Consider the following 23,852-nt stretch of genomic DNA (forward strand, 5'->3'; position numbering starts at 1 on the left):
ATATAGAAAGTGAGTTCTTTCTGTATTCATTCTATCCCGTATATTAAAACTTTATTTCAAGGTGTGAGTTACACCTTAACTTTCCGCTTAGGAAAATTTATAAGGTATTCTAGAATAGAATTAACCTTAGTTTTAATATCTAGGGAGGTTACAGCTATTGGCTGGGCAAGAAATACAAGTATGTGTCTTTCCTTCTTTCCTTTCTAGCTTTACTGTATAAGGTACATGTATTGATAATAAGTGAAAAGCCTTCACTTGATACTCATGGATTCTCTTCTCTTTACAGGAAGACCATCCGAAGTGCGGGAGTATGTTCTGCAATGTCCGCAGTAAGAACTTCTGTGGACATGAGTTATGCAGGAGGCACGCAGCATGCGCAGTCTCCAAAGGTGATCTCCGGTATTGGGACCCTCAGGTATGTACTATATGTTCCAACCTGATTACCGAGGCATTTGACACCCCTAAGTCGGCGGAGTCAAGGGATGCTGCTAAGGAAAAGTTGCGAACCTGGGTGAGGGGTTTTCAGAAAAACACTTCAGGCCCTTACCTTCCAAACGAGAAAATGAGGGCCTACCTTTTCCTTAAGGCATCGGCTGATGCAGTCATCCCTCAGCCTCATGAGGAGATACCAACCGTCCAGAATCCGGTAGATTCTGAAGTCTCAGCCACCCTTCAAGACATCCAATTGGACGATAGGATGTCAGAGGTGTCAGATTATACAGGGAAGAACCTTCTGGGAGAAGGTCAGGAGGAGGAGCTGACCCAGGCTCCGGAAATAGAAGAGGAAGAAATCGACGAGGTCTCGGTTACATCAGTTCCGGCCCCAGAACCTGTTCCCTCTACATCGTCTGCTATCCCAGATGATCTGGGAAGGACTCTTTCTTCTATTGTTGAAATGATTTAACAAATACAAAAGAAGAATGATGAAAAGGAAGCTGCGATGAAACTGGAGATACGCAGACTTGCAGCATCACGTGGGCCCCAGAAGCGACTCAACGTGAAGGATCTTCCTTTGTGCTCGGATACCAATCCTTGGAGGTATGCGAACACATGCCAGTGACAACCGGAAAGATTGTTATATCGGAGAATTTGGGCTCAATTCCCCTGGAAGACGTGGAATTTTGGCCCAACAAAAGACTCTTACCTGGACTGCTATGTCCGTCTTAGGAAGGAGCCAGCCGCAAAGGAGGAAACGGAGCCGAAGAAGGCATAGTCCTTGACCATAGTAAAGCACAGGCATTACTAGCGAGCTCGATGAAAGAGAGGGGCTTCACGAACTCAAAGGTGCCAGCTTTGAGTAAGAAGCTTCCCTCCTTTGTGGCCTCTCCTTCCAGAGCCTTTCCCTTCATGGAATAGGGATATAAGGCAGCCTTGAAGGCGGCGGAGGCAGGGAAACCATGCCCCTCCCTGGAGGAATGCAAGCCATTATCCCTGACCTTACCATTGGACCAAAAAGACTAGAAGGACGTTCACCTTACCTTCTCACTCGGGAAGTTGAAAGCTGATATTGCCGAACGTCAGTTTGGTGAGGAACTTCCAAAGCTATCGGAGTTTCTCTTGTGCAGAGAGCAAGAGACGAAAGAAAGACTTGCTGCATCGATGTCGTTGCAAACAATGTTAGAAACGATGGCAAGTGACCCCAAGAAACAGGACATGTTCATGGTAGTGGCCAAAACCCATCTGGCCACAGATACGAAGGATCTCTATAGCTTTATTAAAGCTAGGAGAGCCTCTAGAGAGTTCGTGTTCGCCTCGGCTGCGGTGAGGCACGAACTGAGGAAACTGATCTCCTCTTGCATATGGGGTAAAGACCTCTTTCCCAACGAAGTAGTTAAAGAGGTAGTAGACAAAGCCGCCACAGAGAATAGGAACCTTCTCCAAAAGTGGGGCTTAAACCTTAAGAGAAAGTCTTCTCCGGATGAGGGTCCCCAACCCAAGAAGAAGACAAAAAGACCTAGGCTAAGCCCTACCGACAGTAACAACAGCAACTTCCTGTGACCGCGGTGCCTCAGATAGTGGCACAACCTCCAACCACGTACTAGTTGGTACCTCAGTAAGTAAAGTCCATCAAGTTCCAAGGAAGGCTGTTTTGTGTTCCAAAGAAGGACTCAGAAAAATCAGAGTCATTCTAGACTTGTCGCCACTCAACAAGTTCATAGTGAACTACAAGTTCAGGATGCTCACACTTCAACACATAAGGACCCTACTGCCCCAAAAAGGGCATACACCGTCTCCATAGACTTGTCAGACGCTTATTGGCATGCTCCAATTAATCGTCACCTCTCCTCCTACCTAGGGTTCAAGTTACAAAGAAGACTTTACGCCTTCAGAGCCATACCATTCTGGCTAAACATAGCCCCAAGGATTTTCACGGAGCTTGCGAACGCAGCCGTCCATCAATTACGCCTAAAGGGGATCCAAGTAGTGGCCTACTTGGACGACTGGCTGGTGTGGGCAGCATCCAGGACAGAATGCATGCAAGCCTCGAAGATAGTGATCCAGTTCCTGGAACATCTGGGATTCAAGATCAACATCAAAAAGTCTCGACTATCTCCAGCTCAAAAATTTCAGTGGTTGGGAATCCACTGGAATTTGGAGTCACATCGACTTTCCATTCCTGGGAAGAAGAGGAAAGAAATAGCAGGATCTGTCAAGAGACTATTGAAATCCAAACGGATATCAAGACGCGAACAGGAGAGAGTGCTGGGCTCTCTACAGTTTGCTTCGATAAGGGATCCAGTGCTAAGAGCACAGCTAAAGGATGCAACGGGAGTCTGGAGAAAATACGCATCAAACGCACGAAGAGATCTAATGAGACCACTACCGACTCGACTGCGAACGCTTATCAAGCCATGGTCCAAAGCCAAGCAAATGAAGATATCGATACCTCTTCAACCTCCTCCCCCGTCAGTTACTATCCATACAGACGCTTCAAAGGAAGGCTGGGGAGGCCACTCTCACTAGAAGAGAGTCCAGGAAGCTTGGTCCAATCTTTTCAAGTCATTTCACATCAACTTTCTAGAAGCCATGGCAGTACTTCTGACACTAAAGAAAGTTTCTCCTCGCCACTCGACCCACATAAGATTGGTTCTAGACAGCAAGGTGATAGTGAGATGCCTGAATCGACAAGGGTCGAGATCGCCTCAAATCAACCAAGTGATGTTGGCCATATTCATTTTGGAGGAAAGAAAGAAATGGCACCTGTCAGCAGTTCACATTCAAGCGGTCCGCAACGTGACAGCGGACGCTCTATCCAGGTTCACACCGATAGAGTTAGAATGATCCCTAGATGCAGGATCATTCTCCTTCATCTGAAATCAAGTCCCATAACTGCTGATAGACCTCTTTGCGACGAAAAACAACAATTAAACACATCATTATGTGTCCCCGTACGAGGATCAGCTGGCGGAAGCAGTGGACGCTATGTCCTTAGACTGGAACAGATGGTCCAGGATTTACCTGTTCCCTCCGCACAACCTCCTTTCGAAGGTCCTCAACATGAGATCCTTCAAAGGGAAAGCGACAATAGTGGACCACAAGTGGCCAAATAGCATTTGGTTCCCTCTGGCATTGGAACTACGACTGAAGTTTGTTCCGCTACCGGATCCAACCCTGACTCAGCGAGTACAGAAGTCGACTGTCTTCGCTTCATCACAGAAAACCCGGAACCTGTATCTCATGATTTTCTCTCCCTAGCGATGAGAAAAAGCTGCGGGATATCAAGAGACAGTATAGACTTTTTGGAGAAATTTAAGTCCAAATCTACCAGAAGACAGTATGGATCATCATGGAAGAGTGGGTGTCTTTTGTCAAGGCGAAGGAACCAAAAGAAATCTGGATAGACTTCTGTTTATTTTCTTCATTCACCTTCATGAGTAAGGTTTAGCAGCCAACACAATATCAACGTGCAAGTCTGTCTTGACAAGACCGATACTATATACCTTTCAGGTCGACCTTTCTAACAACATTTTTAATAAAATTCCGAAGGTCGGTGCTAAGCTTAGACCTTCAGCCCCTCCAAGACCCATTTCATGGGCACTAGATAAGGTTCCTCATTTGCATCAATAATGAATAATGAGGAGTGCGCTTTGAAGGATTTAACTCAAAAAGTTATGTTTCAGTTTGTACTCGATTCGGGGGCTAGAGTTAATGAAATAGTGGCTCTCTTGAGAGAGGAAGGCCACGTTCAGTTCTTGAAAGGGGGAGAACTGAATCCGTTTCCAGACCCAACGTTTCTTGCCAAGAACAAGCTACCCACCAACAGGTGGGGTCCCTAGAGAATCTGCCCTCTGAAGGAAGATGCATCTCCATGTCCAGTGGAGTGCTTAAAGGTCTATCTTCATAGAACTTCAGACTTTAGAGGACAGCTGTTCAGAGGCGAAACCTCAGGTTCAAATTTATCTCTGAAACAACTATGGGCGAAACTCACCTATTTTATTCACAGAGCAGATCCAGACAGTACACCTGCAAGTCATGATCCGAGGAAAGTTGCCTCTTCCATAAAATTTCTTTAATTATATGGATTTTGAACATCTTTGTCCGTACACCGGCTGGTAGTCATCCAAGGTGTTCTTTATGCACTATGCGAAGCAAGTGGAGCAACTCAAGAGGTCTGTGGTAGCAGCAGGTAGAATTCTTAAACCTGCTGTTTAAATCTGTGAGGAACAGTGAAATTAATTTGGGACGATTAATTAAGAGGGTGGGTGTGTAGTCACAGACTGTTACTGCACACTGAGGGATAGGCCACTAACGTGTCCTTACGAACTGTTCCATTGACTTTGGTGAACTAAAGCATAATACGGACACTTGTGCCAAGCGTTTCTTACGCTAGTGTAAATAAACAGTAATACAGACTGTATCAATATTATTAATAATTCAATTAAAGTGGCAAATCTGTTTTCTTTTAGACGAAACAATATCTTCTATTTACTGTTTTCTTTATGCTTCAATGGATATCGTCCACATTTTATAAATTGTATAAATGTTGACTGATATATATGTTTATTAAATTTTTAATAAACTAGTTCATAGTGAACCCTGCGTCTTATTCGCCCACACTCATTTTATTAGAAATGTACTGAGCATTAAGTTTAAAATATGGATAACTTTAACATGGAATTTCTTTTAAGATTGTTCCTTTCTTCAGGCAAAAATCCACTCGCTTTAACCCTTCCTTAGGAAGGATTAACGTTGTACCCTAAGGGGATGGTGGTAGAGATGCAAAATTTGTTCCTATATGGATACAACTGTTATCCGATAGTTTAATAAGAGTAGACACACTGGGGGAGATGTCAGGAATTCATACTGACATTGGTGACTCTTATACAAACTTTGGTTTTTAATGTATAGGGCGAGACCACTATACAAGCTTGTCATTTTGTCATCCATAGTTAATATGTACTCCTCGAGACTTTTTCCAGAGTCTAGTACGACTCTTCCCTGTAGGGGGCAGGAAGCACTAACATAGTTCATGCTTAGATGAAATGATGTATGCCGGTAACATCATAGGTCTCTAGGTCTAGATGGACCTGGAAAATACTTTCTTGAGAGTATGGCACTGATTGAGAATCCACAGATACAGTAATGCTCTGGTAAACTTCCATCAGGACGACATGGCCTGTGCCCAAAAAACGGATTTTGAGCGAAGCGAAAAATCTATTTTTGGGTGAGGTAGCCATGTCGTCCTGATGGACCTTCCCTTCCTTTTAATTTAAAAACGGCTTATTGACCCCTCCCTATAATACAGTATCTGTAGCATCTCGTGTATCGCTACAAGGAATAAAGATGGCGCTGCCGTCATCGTCATATACACACTCGAAATGGGATAGGAGAGATACCTTATGAACGACTCTCCTTTCATTCTCGTTTTTAGATTCTTGCCACTGTAACCTCTCGAAGCGTTAATACTGTTCGGGGTGAAGATAGCTATGTGGCGTGTCAAGAATACGTCCTCTGATATTATGCGATATCCCTGTGAGATTATTTAGGTATATTCACTCTAGGAGTTAGAATTCTGGATACCTTAAGGTAAAATTCTCTGGGAATATCACTGTAGTCAAATATACCCTAGGAAGCTACCCTTTAGGAACTTCCATCAGGACGACATGGCTACCTCACCCAAATATAGATTTTTTGCTTCGCTCAAAATCCGTTGTGTGTATATATATATATATATATATATATATATATATATATATATATATATACATATATATATATATATATATATATATATATATATATATATATATATATCCCATCGCTCATAACACATCAGATGATATTGAGTAATATTTCAGAAACTTATTCAAAGATTCGTAATTTTACTGAATAAATTTCAGTTTTGGAGAAGATTGTTGGAAAAGTTCACTGATCATAAAACTACCAAAATCTCAAACGAATTCAATGAACAGCGCATGTCAAAGAAAATGTAACAAGATAATGGAATTTTTCATTATATATATGTTATTCTTGTATAGTGCGATCATTTATAATAAGCAAAGTAGCCTATAAGCAACATAAAGACTTTTTCGAAACGGAAAATATGTTGGTAGCTTTTTTTGCTATTCTTCTATATAATTCTTCTTATTCAACATGAGAGTGTACTGGATTTGTGTAAGTTAGTCTGTTAGTTTCTTTATAGTAAATGTGTTCAAGCATTTCTATCGTTAGATTAACTGGTACAAAGAGGCATTTGTTTTAATCTTTATTCATTATATATTGTTGTTAGTACTATTCAAGCAATTCTTAGCGGACTTTCTCTTTATTATATAGACTATTTACTTACACATACGTCTCTAAATTCCACAAAGAAATCAATACCAGATTTATCATATCATTATTATTATTATTATTATTATTATTATTATTATTATTATTATTATTATTATTATTATTATTATTATTATTATTACTTGCTAAGCTACAACCCTAGTTAGATGCTATAAGCCCAGGGGCCCCAACAGGGAAAATAGCCCAGCTAGGAAAGGAAACAAGAATAAATAAAATATTTTAAGAACAGTAACAATATTAAAATAGATAATCCCTATATAAACTATAAAAAACTAACAAAACACGAGTAAGAGAAATTAGGTAGATTAGTAGGCTATACCCTGAAGCAAGAAAAATCTCTCTCTCTCTCTCTCTCTCTCTCTCTCTCTCTCTCTCTCTCTCTCTCTCAGACTAACACACTAGATAGCTATGACAATGAATTGGAATATATCATAGTATGTGTAAGGTCACAAAGTAAACTGAAACTTAATAGTTTAAACAGTTTCCTATAATACAGAGATTCCTCTAGGAAGCATAACCCTATCACAATCCCATTTTCCAAATATCGAGGCCCCCCCTTTCCATTACCTCTGTTATACCGTAGATCTAACATTTTTTACATGCTTAGCTACTCTGCCCATTTTATCTTTCTGAATTATCCAATCTCCACTACAAAATATCGTCGTCCACAATTTCTACGGACCAAGTCATAACTATATACCCTGGACCCTTCTTTCACTTGAGCTTATCTTTGTACCACTTCCACTGTTCTGAATATCTCACATCTTTTCAATTTCTTAAAACTCCATACTATGCAAGCATTTAATCTGATGTTTAACCTGTTTTCTCTTATTCACTTTCAACATCCACAATATCATTTACTTTCAAAACTAATATTTGGCTCAGCAGACATTTCATACTTTCTTAGCTTTACTTTTATATAGTATGGGGCCTGCCTTGTTTTGTGTACTGTACATGTCATGCGACATCTCTTACTTCACCTAATACGTGACCTATATCCCATCTCATACACTAGTAACCATTGCAGTCATTCTGACGTACAGTCCTCGTCAAAACTGATGCACCAAATTACTGAGGACCTTGTTCGAAATTCACTTAATGGTTCCTACAACGTGTATTTCAAAAACTTTTTTCCCCTATATCGAAAGCTCTATCAGGCAAAATAAAGCTAAAATACGATGCACAAATGTCCTACCCATGATATTTATAAGAATCATAAGAAAAAAAATATGGTTATAGTAATAATTTCAAAGTAAAGCAATCAATTCATAATATAGAAACAAAGCAATCTGAAATTTTCGTTCAATACAGTATTACCAAGAAGGTTGAAACAAATATTTAAAATTATACTGTATTATCAATTATTTTAGCTAAGATGCATAAAACCATAGGAATCTCAAAGAAAATATAAAGGGAAAATCTTCGTAACATTAAACATAATCAACTGTGAATGCATCTATGTTCAACAGAGAAATTGGGTTGGTAGTTCTGATTTTAGCATATATGAACCAACCGTTCGGACTCTACGTTGGCTTTGGCTTCGGTTTCGGGCAATCAGTCAAACGTAACAATATTTACCCAACTAATGAATTACCAGCCATGGCCTACTAGTGGGGTAATTTGCCTTAATATCCTGATCGACAGTCAGGTGCCTAATAGGGCAGGGTCCATGACCCCAGGCTCCCAGCATCAGCCATAGTCGCAGCCTTCGGACGAACCTAACGATCTTTGAGAGAAGGTATTGTCACCAAATCTCTCGTGGAGTTGCCAGTTAGTATATTTATTTAAATTATTATCATCCTTTTTATCTGATAATAAGTATCAGAGATAAACTGTAGCCCCACAGACGACCCCTGGTAAATAGTCAATATTTGTTGCAATAATTGTTTATTAAAAAAAAATCTTCGTTGAAACATCTGCGGCAACGTGATATAAATTTTCACCATAATTGCCAGCAGGCTCCAAGTGCCCAAGAAAGGCCTAATGTGATTTGTAAATCAACTCTACTTTTATACGCGCATATAATTTGGATTTAGATTTTATTCTCACACCAACTGGAGTTTTATTCATATTTCATTTCATCAGATGCTAAACTTCTTTGTGATTTATAGAAAGGAATCATAATGGTTTTAGATATAGCGCGATAAAAGTAATTTATAATCACATTAGGCTAATGGTCATGCACTCAGCGGTGCCTGCTGCCGATGAACACTCGATTGACTATTCAATAGGGAAATGCAGTCTGTTATTCTACATTTAACCACAGATACCTACTATCAGATAAAGAGGATGGCAATATATAATTGGAATAAGACATTTTAACTGGCAATCTCACGACAGTTTCAAACGAAGCACGTACGATGAATTTTGCAATTTGTTGCATCAGTTATGGATCCAACTGTACAGTTGAACACAAAAATTCTTGGTATACCCCGCTTTCAGGAAGTGCACCCAGCCACACCCTTAATGTGCGGCGAGTTCCTGTGTAGCCCAGTCAACCACCTCTGCCAACTCCCCTCCCTACACTATAAATATGGTTATTCGCCACGAAGTATGGAAGTTACAGGGTGCACTTCTTCGGAGCAAGGTGTATCATGGACTCCTGTGTCCAACTGTACCTACTGTATATGACTATCTTTTCCATTCTTCTGCCAAACATATTGTCATTTTGTCTCATGTTACTATTTATTTTCAAGATTCTAGTTTTCGACTAAACAATCTTGGAATGTTAAAAAAGATTCAAATTCTGAGGTTTTGCTTAACTATCTATCACCCATCACTACCGTGCCAACGATCCATTTTAATTTGATTTTCCATCCGGTATTTGTTTATAGGAGCACACTCTCCATATACTCCAAAATTATGCATTCCTGCAGCTCTCCTCTTTTTGTACAGTAATTAGGAGGTTCCTCAAATGCTGGGAAAGCAAAATTTTCAAGATATGTTACGCAAGGGGGGAGGGGGAGGGGTTGGTTGAGGAAGTACTAAACGACCTGGAACCAACATCGTTAATATAGTCAACCAAAGAGAAGTTCGTGACATTTGGTATAAATTCTAAATATATACTAAATTTAAAATGGAGTAATTACTCAAAAGTGCCACTATTTGTGAAATGCATATTTTATATTTGGTAAATATTGGATAATAAATCTTATTTAAGTGTTTTTTTCGAAGAATCTATTTTGAGAATGCCTAGTTTTCCCAGAGGACGTTTTACCATACCTACGCCATCTATTGACCACTGCCTAAGGATGCCTGCCAATTTCCCGCCAATAAAAACATACGATGCAAAAATAGTCACTCTCTTAAAAAGTTTCTTTAAAAAAAAAAAACAAGATTTATTGTCAAGTATTTACCAAATAAAATATACAATTCGCAAATAGTGACACTTTTGAGTAATTGGTCCATTTTTAATTTGGAATATATTTTGAATATATACCAATGTCCGCTGATGTCACGAACTTCACTAAGTGATTGACTCTGTTGACGATGTGGGTTCCAGGTCGTTAAGTACCTCCTCAACCAACGCCCCCTCCCCCCCCCCCCCCCCCCTGCGCAACATATCTAGCTATCTTTTGCTTTCCCAGCATTTAAAGAACTTACTAATTACTGTAAAAGAAGAGGAGAGCTGGATAAATGCATAATTTTGGAGTAAATGGTGAGCATGCTCTTGTAAACAAATACCTTTTATCCTTCCAATTTGCATCTATTTTCATAGTGCCTTTTCTGGCTTCTTTTTCTTCTCTTCACCTGAAATTTTATTAATTACTGCAGTCATGCCATAAATAAGTTTTATCATAAACACACTTCAATGTAAAACCAGTTACTCGTTCAAGTTCAAGGGCTAGAGGGAAGGCATGGAATAGGCATTAGGGGATTGGGCTAAAATTTAGAATTTAGAATAATCAAGAGGCTGCTTACATGCATAACCTTGATCCCTACATTCCCCCGAATTATTATTCATTAAAAAATCATTTTCAACTCAAAATCACCAAACTACTCTCTTCCTTTACATATTTGTTCTTTGCTGCTAATCTTCTAACTACCATGCATATAAACAATCTGACGTTGAACCCTCCACACGTTTTTACTTTACGAATTGAGTGTCGATTTTTGCTTTTGTGCTTTTGTGTTATGTGAGGTTTTTTTTATGCTAATTCAGGTTATTTCATGTATATTTTTACCGTATCTGTATTTTATTGAGAGATATAACTCATCTTATTTCTATGCAGTTGTTATATTTCTCGTGACATAAATTGAATCCTGCCATTTAACAAATTAGTGTCGATTAATTTGCGTTCATATTCCTGTTTTAGCCTGGATGATGGGAAAGAAGGTTGCCCGAAAGCTTGGTAGTAATAAATATGGTCCAAAATCTTGAGTTTTCTACTTTCAATATATATATATATATATATAATATACATATATATATATATATATGCATATATGCATATATTAATTATGTATATATATATATATATATATGTATATGTATGTACACACGTATATATACATATATATGTATATATGTATATACATATATATATATATATATATACAAATATATATATATGTATATATATATTTATATATATATGTATATATACACACACACACACACACATATATATATATATATATATGTGTGTGTGTGTGTAGGCAACACACGCATATATATATATATATACAGTATATAAATATATATATGTATATATATATATATACAGTATATATATATATATATATACGAATATATATACATATGTGTATATATATATATATATATAAATATATATATATATATATATATATATTTATATATGTATGTATATTGAGAGAAAGAATATTTTGCAAGTTAGTTACATATCCCCTTGGCAACCTTCACTGTGAATTCTGTGGTGTAATATAAGTCAGGTAACTACATCATCAATCCTAAAAACGTACAATTGTCCTTATTAGACAATATCACAGACTTCGTAAAGAAAACTCTTAGCGAAAACACCCTCTAATTAAAGCACATGCCATAGGTTGTTTTTATTCATATTTTTAACGAAATTTAAGTGAAATATGTTAATCGCTTTTTATGTAATGTCGGCATACTAGCATTTCTGAACTGTATTTTCAATAATAGGATCATTCCATATAATCTCTCTCTTCTAAAGCTTGTAGTGAGGTTACATATGTAAGAACGTCTTTACTTTACAAACCTCTAACGCAATTGTTTTTTTTTTTTTTAAATAGATATTTGGTTTTATTTTATCAATACTACACATGAGATACCCGTTGTTAGAAATGTATATGTTTGCGTATCACCACTGGTGATCTAATGGTTATATTTATCACCATAACCCTTTTCTTAGTTCACGTGAAAGAAACATGGAAATTGAAATACAAAACAAATATTAAAAATACCTTTGAGTATCATCCTTGCATTATTATATCTGTCCACACACACTTGAAGTTTATTTTTCTTTATAGAGAGTCGTGTAAATACATTAAACATTTATGAATATTCACACAAAAACCTTAATAAACTAGCTCTATGGTAATAATTCATTGCTCTATATTTCTGAAGCAATAATATTCTCACATCAATTATTCCGACATGCTCCTCCATCATTAATCTGTCTGAAGTCGGCTACTCAGTTAAGATGAAAAGTTTTTTTTCTTTTATTGGCATTCATTTACCGATCAAATTAGTGTATATTTCTTTATTTTAATAACGCTATTCCTCCATTTTCTCTACATAGTTATTTATAGTATTTATTCACTTATCTATCTACATATTTAGTTTTCGTTATTTGCTTACAGTTCATCCACATCATTTCCATTCCTGGCATCTCCTACCATATTTTATCATCTTCATTTATACTCCTCTTATGTCTTTTAATGTAGGACTTCCCTTAACTTTTATCGAGCTCAGACAGTGTTCTCATAAATTCATTCAAACCTCTAACTTCTGGATCTGTCAAGGTTTTTATTTATTTATCTATTTATTTATTTTTTTTTGTGTGTGTGTGAAGAGTAATTTTATATCCCTATTCAAGTAAGCCATTGTAACATCAGAATTGTCATTTCTCAAGAAAATTAGACGGCCCGGACATAATAAACAAGTGCTTCTTGCAACTTATTATTTTATTTCTTATAAAACCGTTTATAGTACACGGCCGCTTCCCATAATCAGTTATTGATAATAATTCGATACGCTAATTAAGCAGTTTTTTTCTTTTAGAGAGAGATAGTTTATTAGATCTATTTTTAATTACCAAATCTCATTTACTTTGGCATTGTAAAGATATCTAGCAATATATTTTGTTTTATCGGTTTCGTTTTCCCATTTGACATAACCGATGGGATGTTACTGGCCATTCAGGAATTTACTTTAGTTATTTCTTTTCAAATATTACATCATTTACTCACTCCTTCACTCGTAATCTTTCACCCATCAAACACAAACACAAACATACCTTTTCATAGAATTCTTATAATTTTTCGTGTTTCATTTTTATTTATTACTAAAACATCCATTTATCTGCCTCCAAGTAAAGAGACGATTATTTAAACACGTTTAAACTCATTATTACTGTAAACCGGTTTAATTTAATTAATATATCTGAAATACAACTATCCACATGTAAAGACATGCACATATAAATTTACATTTACCTACTATGCACGTAATACTACTGCAGGCTAAGTTTCTAAAAGGAAAGGCAATGAAAGATAGAACGTTAGAGCTTTGTGGGTCTTAGTACAACCTGGTTTGTTCTTATGGCTCCTCATTTTGGCAATGCTGTCTGAAAATCCAAAGAAATCAGTAAATATTATGTATTTTAATTCTAGAAGCCCTCTCCCTTGCTCTATTTAGTCTTTTTAGGACAATGTTTGTATTCAAAGGGTATCTCATAATCTTTAACAGATATTTTGTCTAAATAGATGAGTAAAGATTTGCTAAGTATAAATGAGAAAGAATGTTCGTTTACAAGTATTGTGAATATTCAAGAAATGTGGTATTCAAACATGATTATCTTGGAAAACTGTAGACTGTTATTCTGAAAAAAAACCTTATCACCTCAAAATGTTATGGCATTTTTTAGGACATAGGTGTAAGTACAGGCTTTGAGGCATTTTTGGAACTTATTTACGGCAGTGAGTTATTCAGTCGAACTGTTTACTGATCTTACAGAACCTCAAATCATATCAAATCAAAGTAGTAAACAAAATTTTTTTGAAACTCTCTTCCTCAGATGGCAAAGTTGATAGTTGTAACATATTGGCAAAGCGAGTATTCGTTTTGTTGTCCGTTTTAAGATACCCCTTACTATTACATTTTATGTTACAATCATAATTACATGTAAATAAGATTCTTGTGTTTAATATGTATTACGTGAATTTGGATCAGAGAGAAAGAAAGAGAGAGAAAAATCTTATTCTATGTTTGGGTTCCAACAGGGCCCTCAGTGTGAGGCACCTCGTATATCCACCAGAAAGTTGCTAATGCAACTTCCGGTGTATTTTGCATTTTCCAGTCTTGGATGGTCTGGGATGCCTCTTAGGTGTTTATTGAGCTTATTTTTAAACAAATCTACGCTCACTCCTGATATGTTTCTTAGATGAGCTGGCAGCACATTAAATAGTCGCTGCATTATCGACGCTGGTGCGTAGTGGATTAATGTCCTCTGTGCCTTTCTTAGTTTTCCTGGTATAGTTTTGGGCACTATTAATCTACCTCGGCTTGCTCTTTCTGATATTTTTAGCTCGATGATGTTTCCGTAATTCCTTCGATTTGCTTCCATGCTTGTATTATCATGTAGCGTTCTCTTCTCCATTCTAGACTGTACAATTTTAAAAATTGCAGTCTTTCCCAGTAGTCTATTCTAGCAGTAAAGGACCTTTGTACACTCTCTATTTGTGCAATATCCTTTTGGTAGTGTGGGTACTATATTACATTGCAGTACTCGAGTGTACTACATACATATGTTTTGTACAGCATAATCATGTGTTCAGCTTTTCTTGTTTTAAAGTGTCTGAATAGCATTACCATTTTTGCTTTACATTTAGCCAACAGTGTTGCTATTTGGTCGTTGCATAACATATTCCTGTTTAACTTTACACCAAGGTCTTTAATTGCTTCCTTGTTTGTGATTGTCTCGTTATTAGGTCCCCTGTATGCATATGCCATTCTTTCTGTTTCCATAATTTATTGATTCGAATTTATCAGAGTTAAATACCATCCTATTTATCTCCACCCATTCATATATTTTGTTTAGATCTCTTTTTAATGAGTTCCTATCTTCATCACAAGTAATTTCTCTACTTATTCTTGTGTCATCGGCGAAATTCTTCACTACAGAGTCTTTAACATTACAGTCTATGTCTGAGATCATAATAACAAGCAGCAGTGCAGCTAATACCCTACCCTATGGCACGCAAGATATTACCTGAGCTTCATCTGATTTCTCGTCATTTGCAACCACTATCTGTTTTCTGTTTTGTAGAAATTCTTTTATCCATTTTCCTATCTTTCCCACAATATTATGCTTTCTCATTTTTTTCTCTAATATATTATGGTCTACCTTGTCAAAGGCTTTTGCAAAATCTAGATAGACCACATCTGTGTCTTTTTTATTTATCATATTTTTATATATATTTTCATAGTGTGCTATCAGTTGGGTTTGTGTACTTTTTCCGGGCAAAAAACCGTGTTGACCTACATTAAATAAACTATTTTTAACTAAATGATTTATTATTTTCTTTTTTATTACCCTTTCATACTTTCATAATATGTGATGTTAGACTAACAGGTCTATAATTGCTTGCCTCTAGTCTTGATCTACTTTTGAAAATAGGGGTTATATATGCTAATTTATGTTTAACATATGCCTCGCTCATATCTACACTTTGTCTTAGCAGTATTGCAAGCGGCTTCGCGATAGTGTGTGCAGTATTTTTTTTTTTAACAAAATCGCTGGAACTCCATCTGGCCCAGCCGCTGATCCATTTTTAATTTCGCTTATAGCCTGCGCAATATCTGCTTCATTAAGATCTGTATCCATTAGATATTCATTATTTTCTTCTCTCATTTCTGTTTCATTATTCTCATTCGCAGTTCTTGGCGTGAATTCAATCTTATATTTTTTCTGCTATGTTGCATATATCCTTTTTTTTATTCATTAACCGTCCTTCAATTCCTAGTGGGCCTACTTCTAATTTCCCTTTATTCATCTTTTTTTTTGCATAGGAGTAAAGTACTTTGGTGTCTTTCATGATATTTTGAAGTGTCCTTTCTTCGAAGTCCCTTTTTTTATTTTCTTTCGATTGTATAAACTTTTTTTCTTCATTTTCTATCTTACCTTTTATTTCCATCTTTTTCCTTACATTTTTTTCTTTTGCAAGATTTTTCTTCCACTATCTAATTTTCTGAAATAAGATCCTTCTCTCTCTTGGTATGCATGTCTGATGTTTATTTTTTTTTTTTTTTGGTACATATTTTTCAACAATTTTCTCCAGTATTTTGTACAGTATATCCGTATTTACCTGTATATTATCACTTACTAATACATTTTTCCAATCTTTGTTCAATTCTTCATTTATTTTTTACCATTTTATATTCTTACTATAAAAATTATATTTTCCATATCCTTCCCATCGTTTTGTGCTTTGTTTATCTCTGTGTTCACTTGCTTTGAAATGGACTATTGATTCTATGATATTGTGGTCTGAAATTCCCGTGTTATACACTATTATTTCTTTATCATAATTCACCTCATTCACAAATACTAAATCTAGGACAGTGTCCTTTCTTGTTGGAATGTGGTTTATTTGTTGCATATTATGTTCTAATAGTATATCTTGAAGCTTTCCAAACTGCCTTATCTTTTATGCTACTATTACTCTCTTTTTATATGTATATATACAACCACTTTCTTCTATTCGTTCTTTCCACTCCACGAAAGGAAAGTTAAAATCTCCGGATAGGAGTATATTCCAGCCTTTATGGTTTCTACATATATCATCTATTTTTTTCTATTATTATGTCAAACTCCTTAGTATTTGGGGGTCTGTAAACTACAATATTCACTAATTTTTCATATTCAAATTCTACCGCAATCAATTCTGACTTTCAATCATGGTTGCAGGATGCATATTTTGACAATTTTTGTTGAATTTGCATCCTTTTCCTTCTTTCAGGTTTTCACATATTTTTGGATGGAGATCTCTGCATTCGTCTCCATATCCGTCTAAATATGCACATTTACCATATATTTCATAATTATGGCATATCTTTGGATGCTTGTAGTAGCATCTTTTCAGTAAATTGCAGATTATATTTTTCTTTTTTTTTTTCTTTTTTTTTTGCTCTTCCCTAAAGGTATGTAGGTCTGGATAGAGTCTCTTGGGTCTATTATTTGTTTTCATCTGATTATTTATTTCTTCGTAAGTATGTTGCTGAATGGCATCATATGTTGTATCAATGATTTCCTCTGCATCCATACACATATCCTGTTATTTTTCTCTTCTTCTTCTTCTTCTTCTTCTTCTTCAGCTATTTGCAGATTCAGTCTCGACTTAATTATATTTTCTATCCAGACTAAGCATGTTGAGCAGAATACCTTTGTGTCTTTATTATTCATTTTTTGTTGCACTTCAGCGCAAGTAGGGTGTGTTGGTACATGATATGCATCGCATTTCCTTAACAATTGTTACGGATTAAGAATACTGTACCACATCTTACATGTATTGCACCATTTTGGAGTTCTTTTTCCCAATGCATCAATCAGCATATTCACCATATTGGACTTTTTATTGATCTTGAATGGGATGTGGTGATTAATGTAAACTTTCTTTATAAGTCTCTTTATCACCTGGATCTTCTTTGGAATTTCTTCTATTATTTTATTATGTTTTCCGCAGATTTGCTCCAGTTTGCTGGATCATATTGTTTCAATATGTTTGAGAATATTTTTCCGTCACACTGGTTGGAGCTATTAGTGACCTCTGTTATCAAGAGGTCTAGTTCTTGTTGTGCCAACTCATGGAATTTACTCTTGCTCTTGCTGATTGCAGCAATATCCCTCCATGCCTTGCTTGTGTTATAGGCTGCCATCTTGTTCAGATTTTTAGTAATTCACAAGATAACTATCCTATGCCGACATTTTATCCCACTTCTCTGACCTCATACTAATCACCGACTATTCACGAAAACTTGTAGCTATATTCCACACGGTAGCCTTTTGTTATTCGCGTTAAATCAGCTGATTTATCGGATCACAAAATGGGTCTCACTAGCTTACAGTAACACTCACTCTCAGAGAGAGAGAGAGAGAGAGAGAGAGAAAGAGAGAGAGAGAGAGAGAGAGAGAGAGAGAGAGAGAGAGAGAGAGAGAGAGAGAGAGAGAGATGAGTAAGTAATGGGACGACTAAAACTGAATTTGATTCCATGTTGTTTTTATTTGACTGTATTAGGCCAAGAAACCTTTGTGGAAAGGCCTGGTCAGTAGGCACGTATTTGTACAAAAAGAATATCTGCAGCCCCTTCATTAAATGATATACACTATGGAGGTTACTCTTCCCTCAATTCATACAAACCTATAGGCTTTAGGGTGGGTTGGTACTGGAAAAGTGTAATGAAACCATGCCCTTCTGTTCACAGAGGATTATGGTACAATAAAAAATGGTCCTATGGTTTTAAAATTCTTTCTGCTGCTGGAAAAATTCCTAAAATGTCTTTCCATCTTCAAGGATGAAGCTCATTTTACTGTTTCAAGACACTACACTCATTGTTTTTGGAAATCCTCTCCCACTTCTCTCACAGTTTAATACTCTCTCAGCCTGGTTTTCCTCTGCATGGCACCTGGCTAAGCAAAGATTCCTATTTGTATGAGATAGATTTTGATTTTATTGTTCCGTGTCTATGACAGATGTTGTTACGTCAGATGTCCAATCAAATATAGCTTCACAGATGACTCTGAAAATAGTTCCATACATATGTAGCTAATATTAGCATTAGTTTGATATAATATCAGACAGAGCAATAATCATATTGGCCGAAAATGAAACTAGATAATGTTCTTGGAGATTAATAACATCTCAAATGGAACTTTATATTTGGTCTTTAGCCTATGATGAAGTTTAAGTTTTGATATATCTGCTTCCTTTCATGTAATACTGAATAAAGACCTTTAATCTATGATTCATTCTACATAGCCAAGCACCCACTATGAATTCTAGATTTTCTATAGGACAAAGATGTCTCTCCTAAAAAGCTAAAGACTGTTCAACTCATTTAGGAAGTCATACAAATTGCTTCCATTTTGCCATCTAGTTATATTCTAATACATTATATTGTCATATTTTCTTAAGAAAGTAACAGTCAAGACTGTGACTAATATACATTTCTCATTGGTAATGAGAAAATCTCGGAACTAAAAAAAAAGAAAAAAAAAAGACAAACTTTTTATCAAGAAAAACGTTTTATAGTTCCCTATATTCGTTGGGTCACAGTTTAGAATAGTCTTTGCTATCCTCAATATCGGGAAAGTAAATGTTAGGGAAGCTTCTATTCTAATCACAAAAATACGATACGTCTTGCAAATCGGAGTTGGTGAGCGGGAATATTAATTGGAAGAGGCATTGCTAGACTTCAATGTAAGTTCGTAGAAAGGTGAAAAATTAACCAAATCCAAGATAACTAATTTAAATTTATATCCTGCTGCTGAAAAAAAGAATTGTGATGATAAAACATTTTCACTTTCGATATAAACGCAAATCAACATATAATAGGACAAATGTATTTGCAAATGATGGCGAAATATTGATTTTGTTTTCATAGACATATATTATAAGTTTATTGGATATCTCTTTTCTATTTTGATATTATTCAGAAATACTAATCATTTTATACGCATTTTGATGCTTATATGAGTTCTTATTTATGTCAAGTCATTTCCTTAGTTTTCATTATAAACCTGAATAAAATTAGTTTTGTTTTCATATATGTAAGATTGTTGACTAAATAGGAATGAAGCAGTCATGTTTTCGAAATATAATGAAGTAATTGCAAACGGAACATCTAATCGGTAAGTACATCACTTACTAAACTTTCACAAAATCAAAATAAGAACGCTTGGAATTAATAAGCAAAATCTGCAAAAGCAAACTTATCTATATTTTCTATTTCAAGCAGAAAAAGAGACAAATCTTCTCATTGTCAAAAGTCCTGTTATACCAAGACTGCTCTTTTGCCAAAGCACACGTCTTTAGTAGGTGGATCGTTATTGCATTCTTAAAAGGTTTAACTATTCCATAAAAGTAAAACGTTGGCAGATAGATAACTTATTAAGTGTATTGGTAACTATATGGATATATCTTTACCAAATTTACGTAAAATTTTCATTCTTAAAAATGCTGAAAGACACAGTCAGTGTCATTTATGTATCAAAGCTATGGAAAACAAGAACAGGAAAGAAAATAGGAAAAATAATAATATAAAAGGAAAACGCTGAAAAAAATAGATGAATATGTAGTAACATTATTTCATCGTTAAAATATTCAGTAGTAGAAAGTTGAGGGATTGGAGTGGATAACCTTACAAATAAGACTCACAGAACATTAGTATTCTGATCAATAACTTACCAGACTCCATCGGAAGTAAGCCTTTTCGAAGATTATAATGATGGCGATGATGTTTTGGTGTGCAGATTCCAACAGCATCCGTTAGGAATCATTTTCATAAAAAGAAAGTTCACTTAATTTTAATTGGAGGTTTAGTGCAATTTAAAAGCAATACATTTAGATTTATAGCTACGTTTACCAAATGTCCCCTCAGAGAATTTTAAATAAATGTTTACCAGTTACTGCAATCAAAATTTTAAAGCAACTACTATTTGGTGGTTATGCATTTACTTGAATATCTATATATCTTTATACTTATTTTTAGAGCTATTCATCTATCTATATGTATACATACATATATGTACATATAAATATACGTGTATATATATATATATATATATATATATATATATATATATATATATATATATATATATATATATATATACATATATATATATATATGCACACACAAACAAACACACATATACATATATACGTATATATGCAGTATACCTATCTCTCCATGTATATACACAAACAAATTTTTCATCTTTCACAACTGATGAGGAGAGAAAACAGCTCCCATAACCAAATAGAATATCTTTATTTACTATAATTCTACTTTTAAGATAGGACTCATTATGCCTTTTGCATAGATATGTGTAAATCTGTATGTATGTCTATCTAGTTTTCTATCTAAGTATATATATATATATATATATATATATATATATATATATATATATATATATAATATATATATATATATATATATATATATATATATATATATATATATATATATATATATATATATATATATATACATTTATATGTATACATATAAAATAAATATATATATATATATATATATATATATATATTCAATATATTAGATATATACTGTATATATACACAGATCATATTCATGAAAGCTTTAAATATACGTGAGATAATGCATGCTCCATCAATTATGCATACAGCATTTGCAAAAGAAAATATTTATCGGTATCTATTTTAACAATGAGTTTATTAGCAGTACTTGAATAGTAATACAGTGGCACATTCGAATATTTCAAACAATATCTACCATAGCTACATACCTTTAGAGTGTCAATTTTATAGGATTTTGTTAGAAAGAAATTAGGTACATCCAATGATAGAAATTTAAGAATCCACTGTTAAATTATTTTAAGAGTACTTTGCCGAAACTACTCTAAGAAAATATAAGGAATTTGAGGATGTAAATTATAGAAGAAGAAACTCAAATTGTATATGATTGTGAGTGTCAGATATTTCTAAAAAAAAATTCAGTAACTTATCGTATATAGGTGTTATTATTCTCAAAATCTGTCAAAATGAAAATTAGTAATATTCTATTATTCTCAGAATTTCTTTCTCATTTCATAAGGATCTGCTTGGTCTAATTATTTAGCAGTTAAGGTGGCACCATTTATTGAGCTAAAATAAAAAACAGAGAAACAAATGATGGCTATCCTTATAAAGAAAGAATATGATCTCACAGTCAGCTCGGCCTTCAAAGAATCCCGAAAACTTGTCGATGTCGTCAAAAAGAGCTGTAATGTTGTCCAGGCGGCAGCAAAACGCCTCAAATTTACCAAAAACATATTGCTCGCTGAAGTTGAAGGGCCTCTCGCCTGGCATTGATTCTAGTTTTTCCTGCAAGGATATCAGAGATTAAATGAAAGACGAAGAAAAGAAATAAATAGTTGAAGATATTATAACGAAAGATAAAGGTAAAATGAGAAAGACCATGTTATTCAAATATATATGTATATATATACATACATATATATATATATATATATATATATATATATATATATATATATATATATATACATATATATAAATTTATATATACACATCTATATCTATATCTATATCTATATATATATATATATATATATATATATATATATATATATATATACATACATATACTGTATATATATATATATATATATATATATATATATATATATATATATATATATATATATATACATATATATATGTATATATATATATATATATATATATATATACAGTATGTATATATATATATATATATATATATATATATATATATATATATATGATAATTTTCATAACATAATAACTAAACAAGAGGATCAAAGCTGCATTGCAAAAAATAAATATATCGCCTATTACCTTGGTTTTTTGATAAGCATTTCTATAAGCAGCACTAAGTTTCAGACAATGCTGAATTTTCACCCTGACTTCTTGACGAGGTTGAGACCAGATTGATTGTTGACCTTGACATGTGATGTACGCTTGGCAGGCTCTGATCATTTGGTTTGTGATCTGAAATTGCAATGGTATAAAAATTACATAGATATAGGCAGAAATGGGATTAATTACTGCATATTCTAGATATTCAATTGAAGCTTCAATAACTGGTAACATGAATTAACCTGGAAAAGCCTAATCCATACAACGTTTTAAAGAGTGTGGCGGAGTGGTATTAAAATATTTGGGTATTTGACACATTGGAGTATTATTCCTTGATTTAGAAAAACCACGCCACTAGCTGAAAGGGAAGGAGAAAGGGTATGTTATTAGCATAAAAGAATAAACACCGTTTTTTGATAGCGTTGACATCGTAAAATCGCGAGGGACAAATAATAAAAAGGTATTTTGCAAAAATTGTCTATAATTAGTTTAGCACTAATCCCAACGAACTAGTTATTTTTTTTTTTTTTTTTTTAAGTCATAGGGATTCTCAAAATCACACAAGATTAGCGAGTGGTATTTTACTTTTTACCAAGAAAGATATACTACCACGACCTTACAATGAGTTCCTGACATCTTGAGAACCAAGACACACTATCGATTGTATTAATGCATCATGGGTAGCACACACATAAACTCACAGAAAAATATAAATGTATACTGACACACATATGTGTTTATGTTTACATACAGATATATATATATATATATATATATATATATATATATATATATATATATATATATGAATAAAAATGTAAATATGTGTATGTTTCCAAACTTTTGTTATTGACCAGAAGCCTATCGCTTTCCGAAATAATTAGCGTCATGGCTTTTTAACAAGTCTTTTAGGGTTAGTTTGCCAGCTTAACATACACATACATATTTAGATATATGACATATGCATGTATATATATATATATATATATATCTATATATATATATGTACATATATATATCTATATATTTGTACATATATATATATATATATATATTTATATATATATATATATATATATATATATATATATATATATATGCATATATATATATTTATTTATATATATATATATATATATATATATATATATATATATATACATACATTTATATATATATATATATATATATATATATATATATATATATATATATATATATGAGTG

General features: G+C 34.1%; 1 protein-coding gene across 1 annotated transcript in view; it reads right to left on the bottom strand.

Annotated features, from left to right (window-relative positions):
• LOC137618319 (dynein axonemal heavy chain 5-like) overlaps positions 1 to 23,852 on the bottom strand; it is a 328,916-nt gene that overhangs the window by 260,175 nt on the left and 44,889 nt on the right. The window contains exons 10-11 of the mRNA XM_068348490.1: positions 22,606 to 22,758; positions 21,933 to 22,089 (exon numbers count right to left, since the gene is read on the bottom strand). Of these exons, the coding sequence (XP_068204591.1) occupies positions 21,933 to 22,089; positions 22,606 to 22,758 (310 nt within the window). The remainder of the gene's footprint in view (positions 1 to 21,932; positions 22,090 to 22,605; positions 22,759 to 23,852) is intronic.

This window comes from Palaemon carinicauda, chromosome 2 (genome assembly GCF_036898095.1).
Source record: "Palaemon carinicauda isolate YSFRI2023 chromosome 2, ASM3689809v2, whole genome shotgun sequence".
In the NCBI taxonomy this organism is placed as follows: domain Eukaryota; kingdom Metazoa; phylum Arthropoda; class Malacostraca; order Decapoda; family Palaemonidae; genus Palaemon; species Palaemon carinicauda.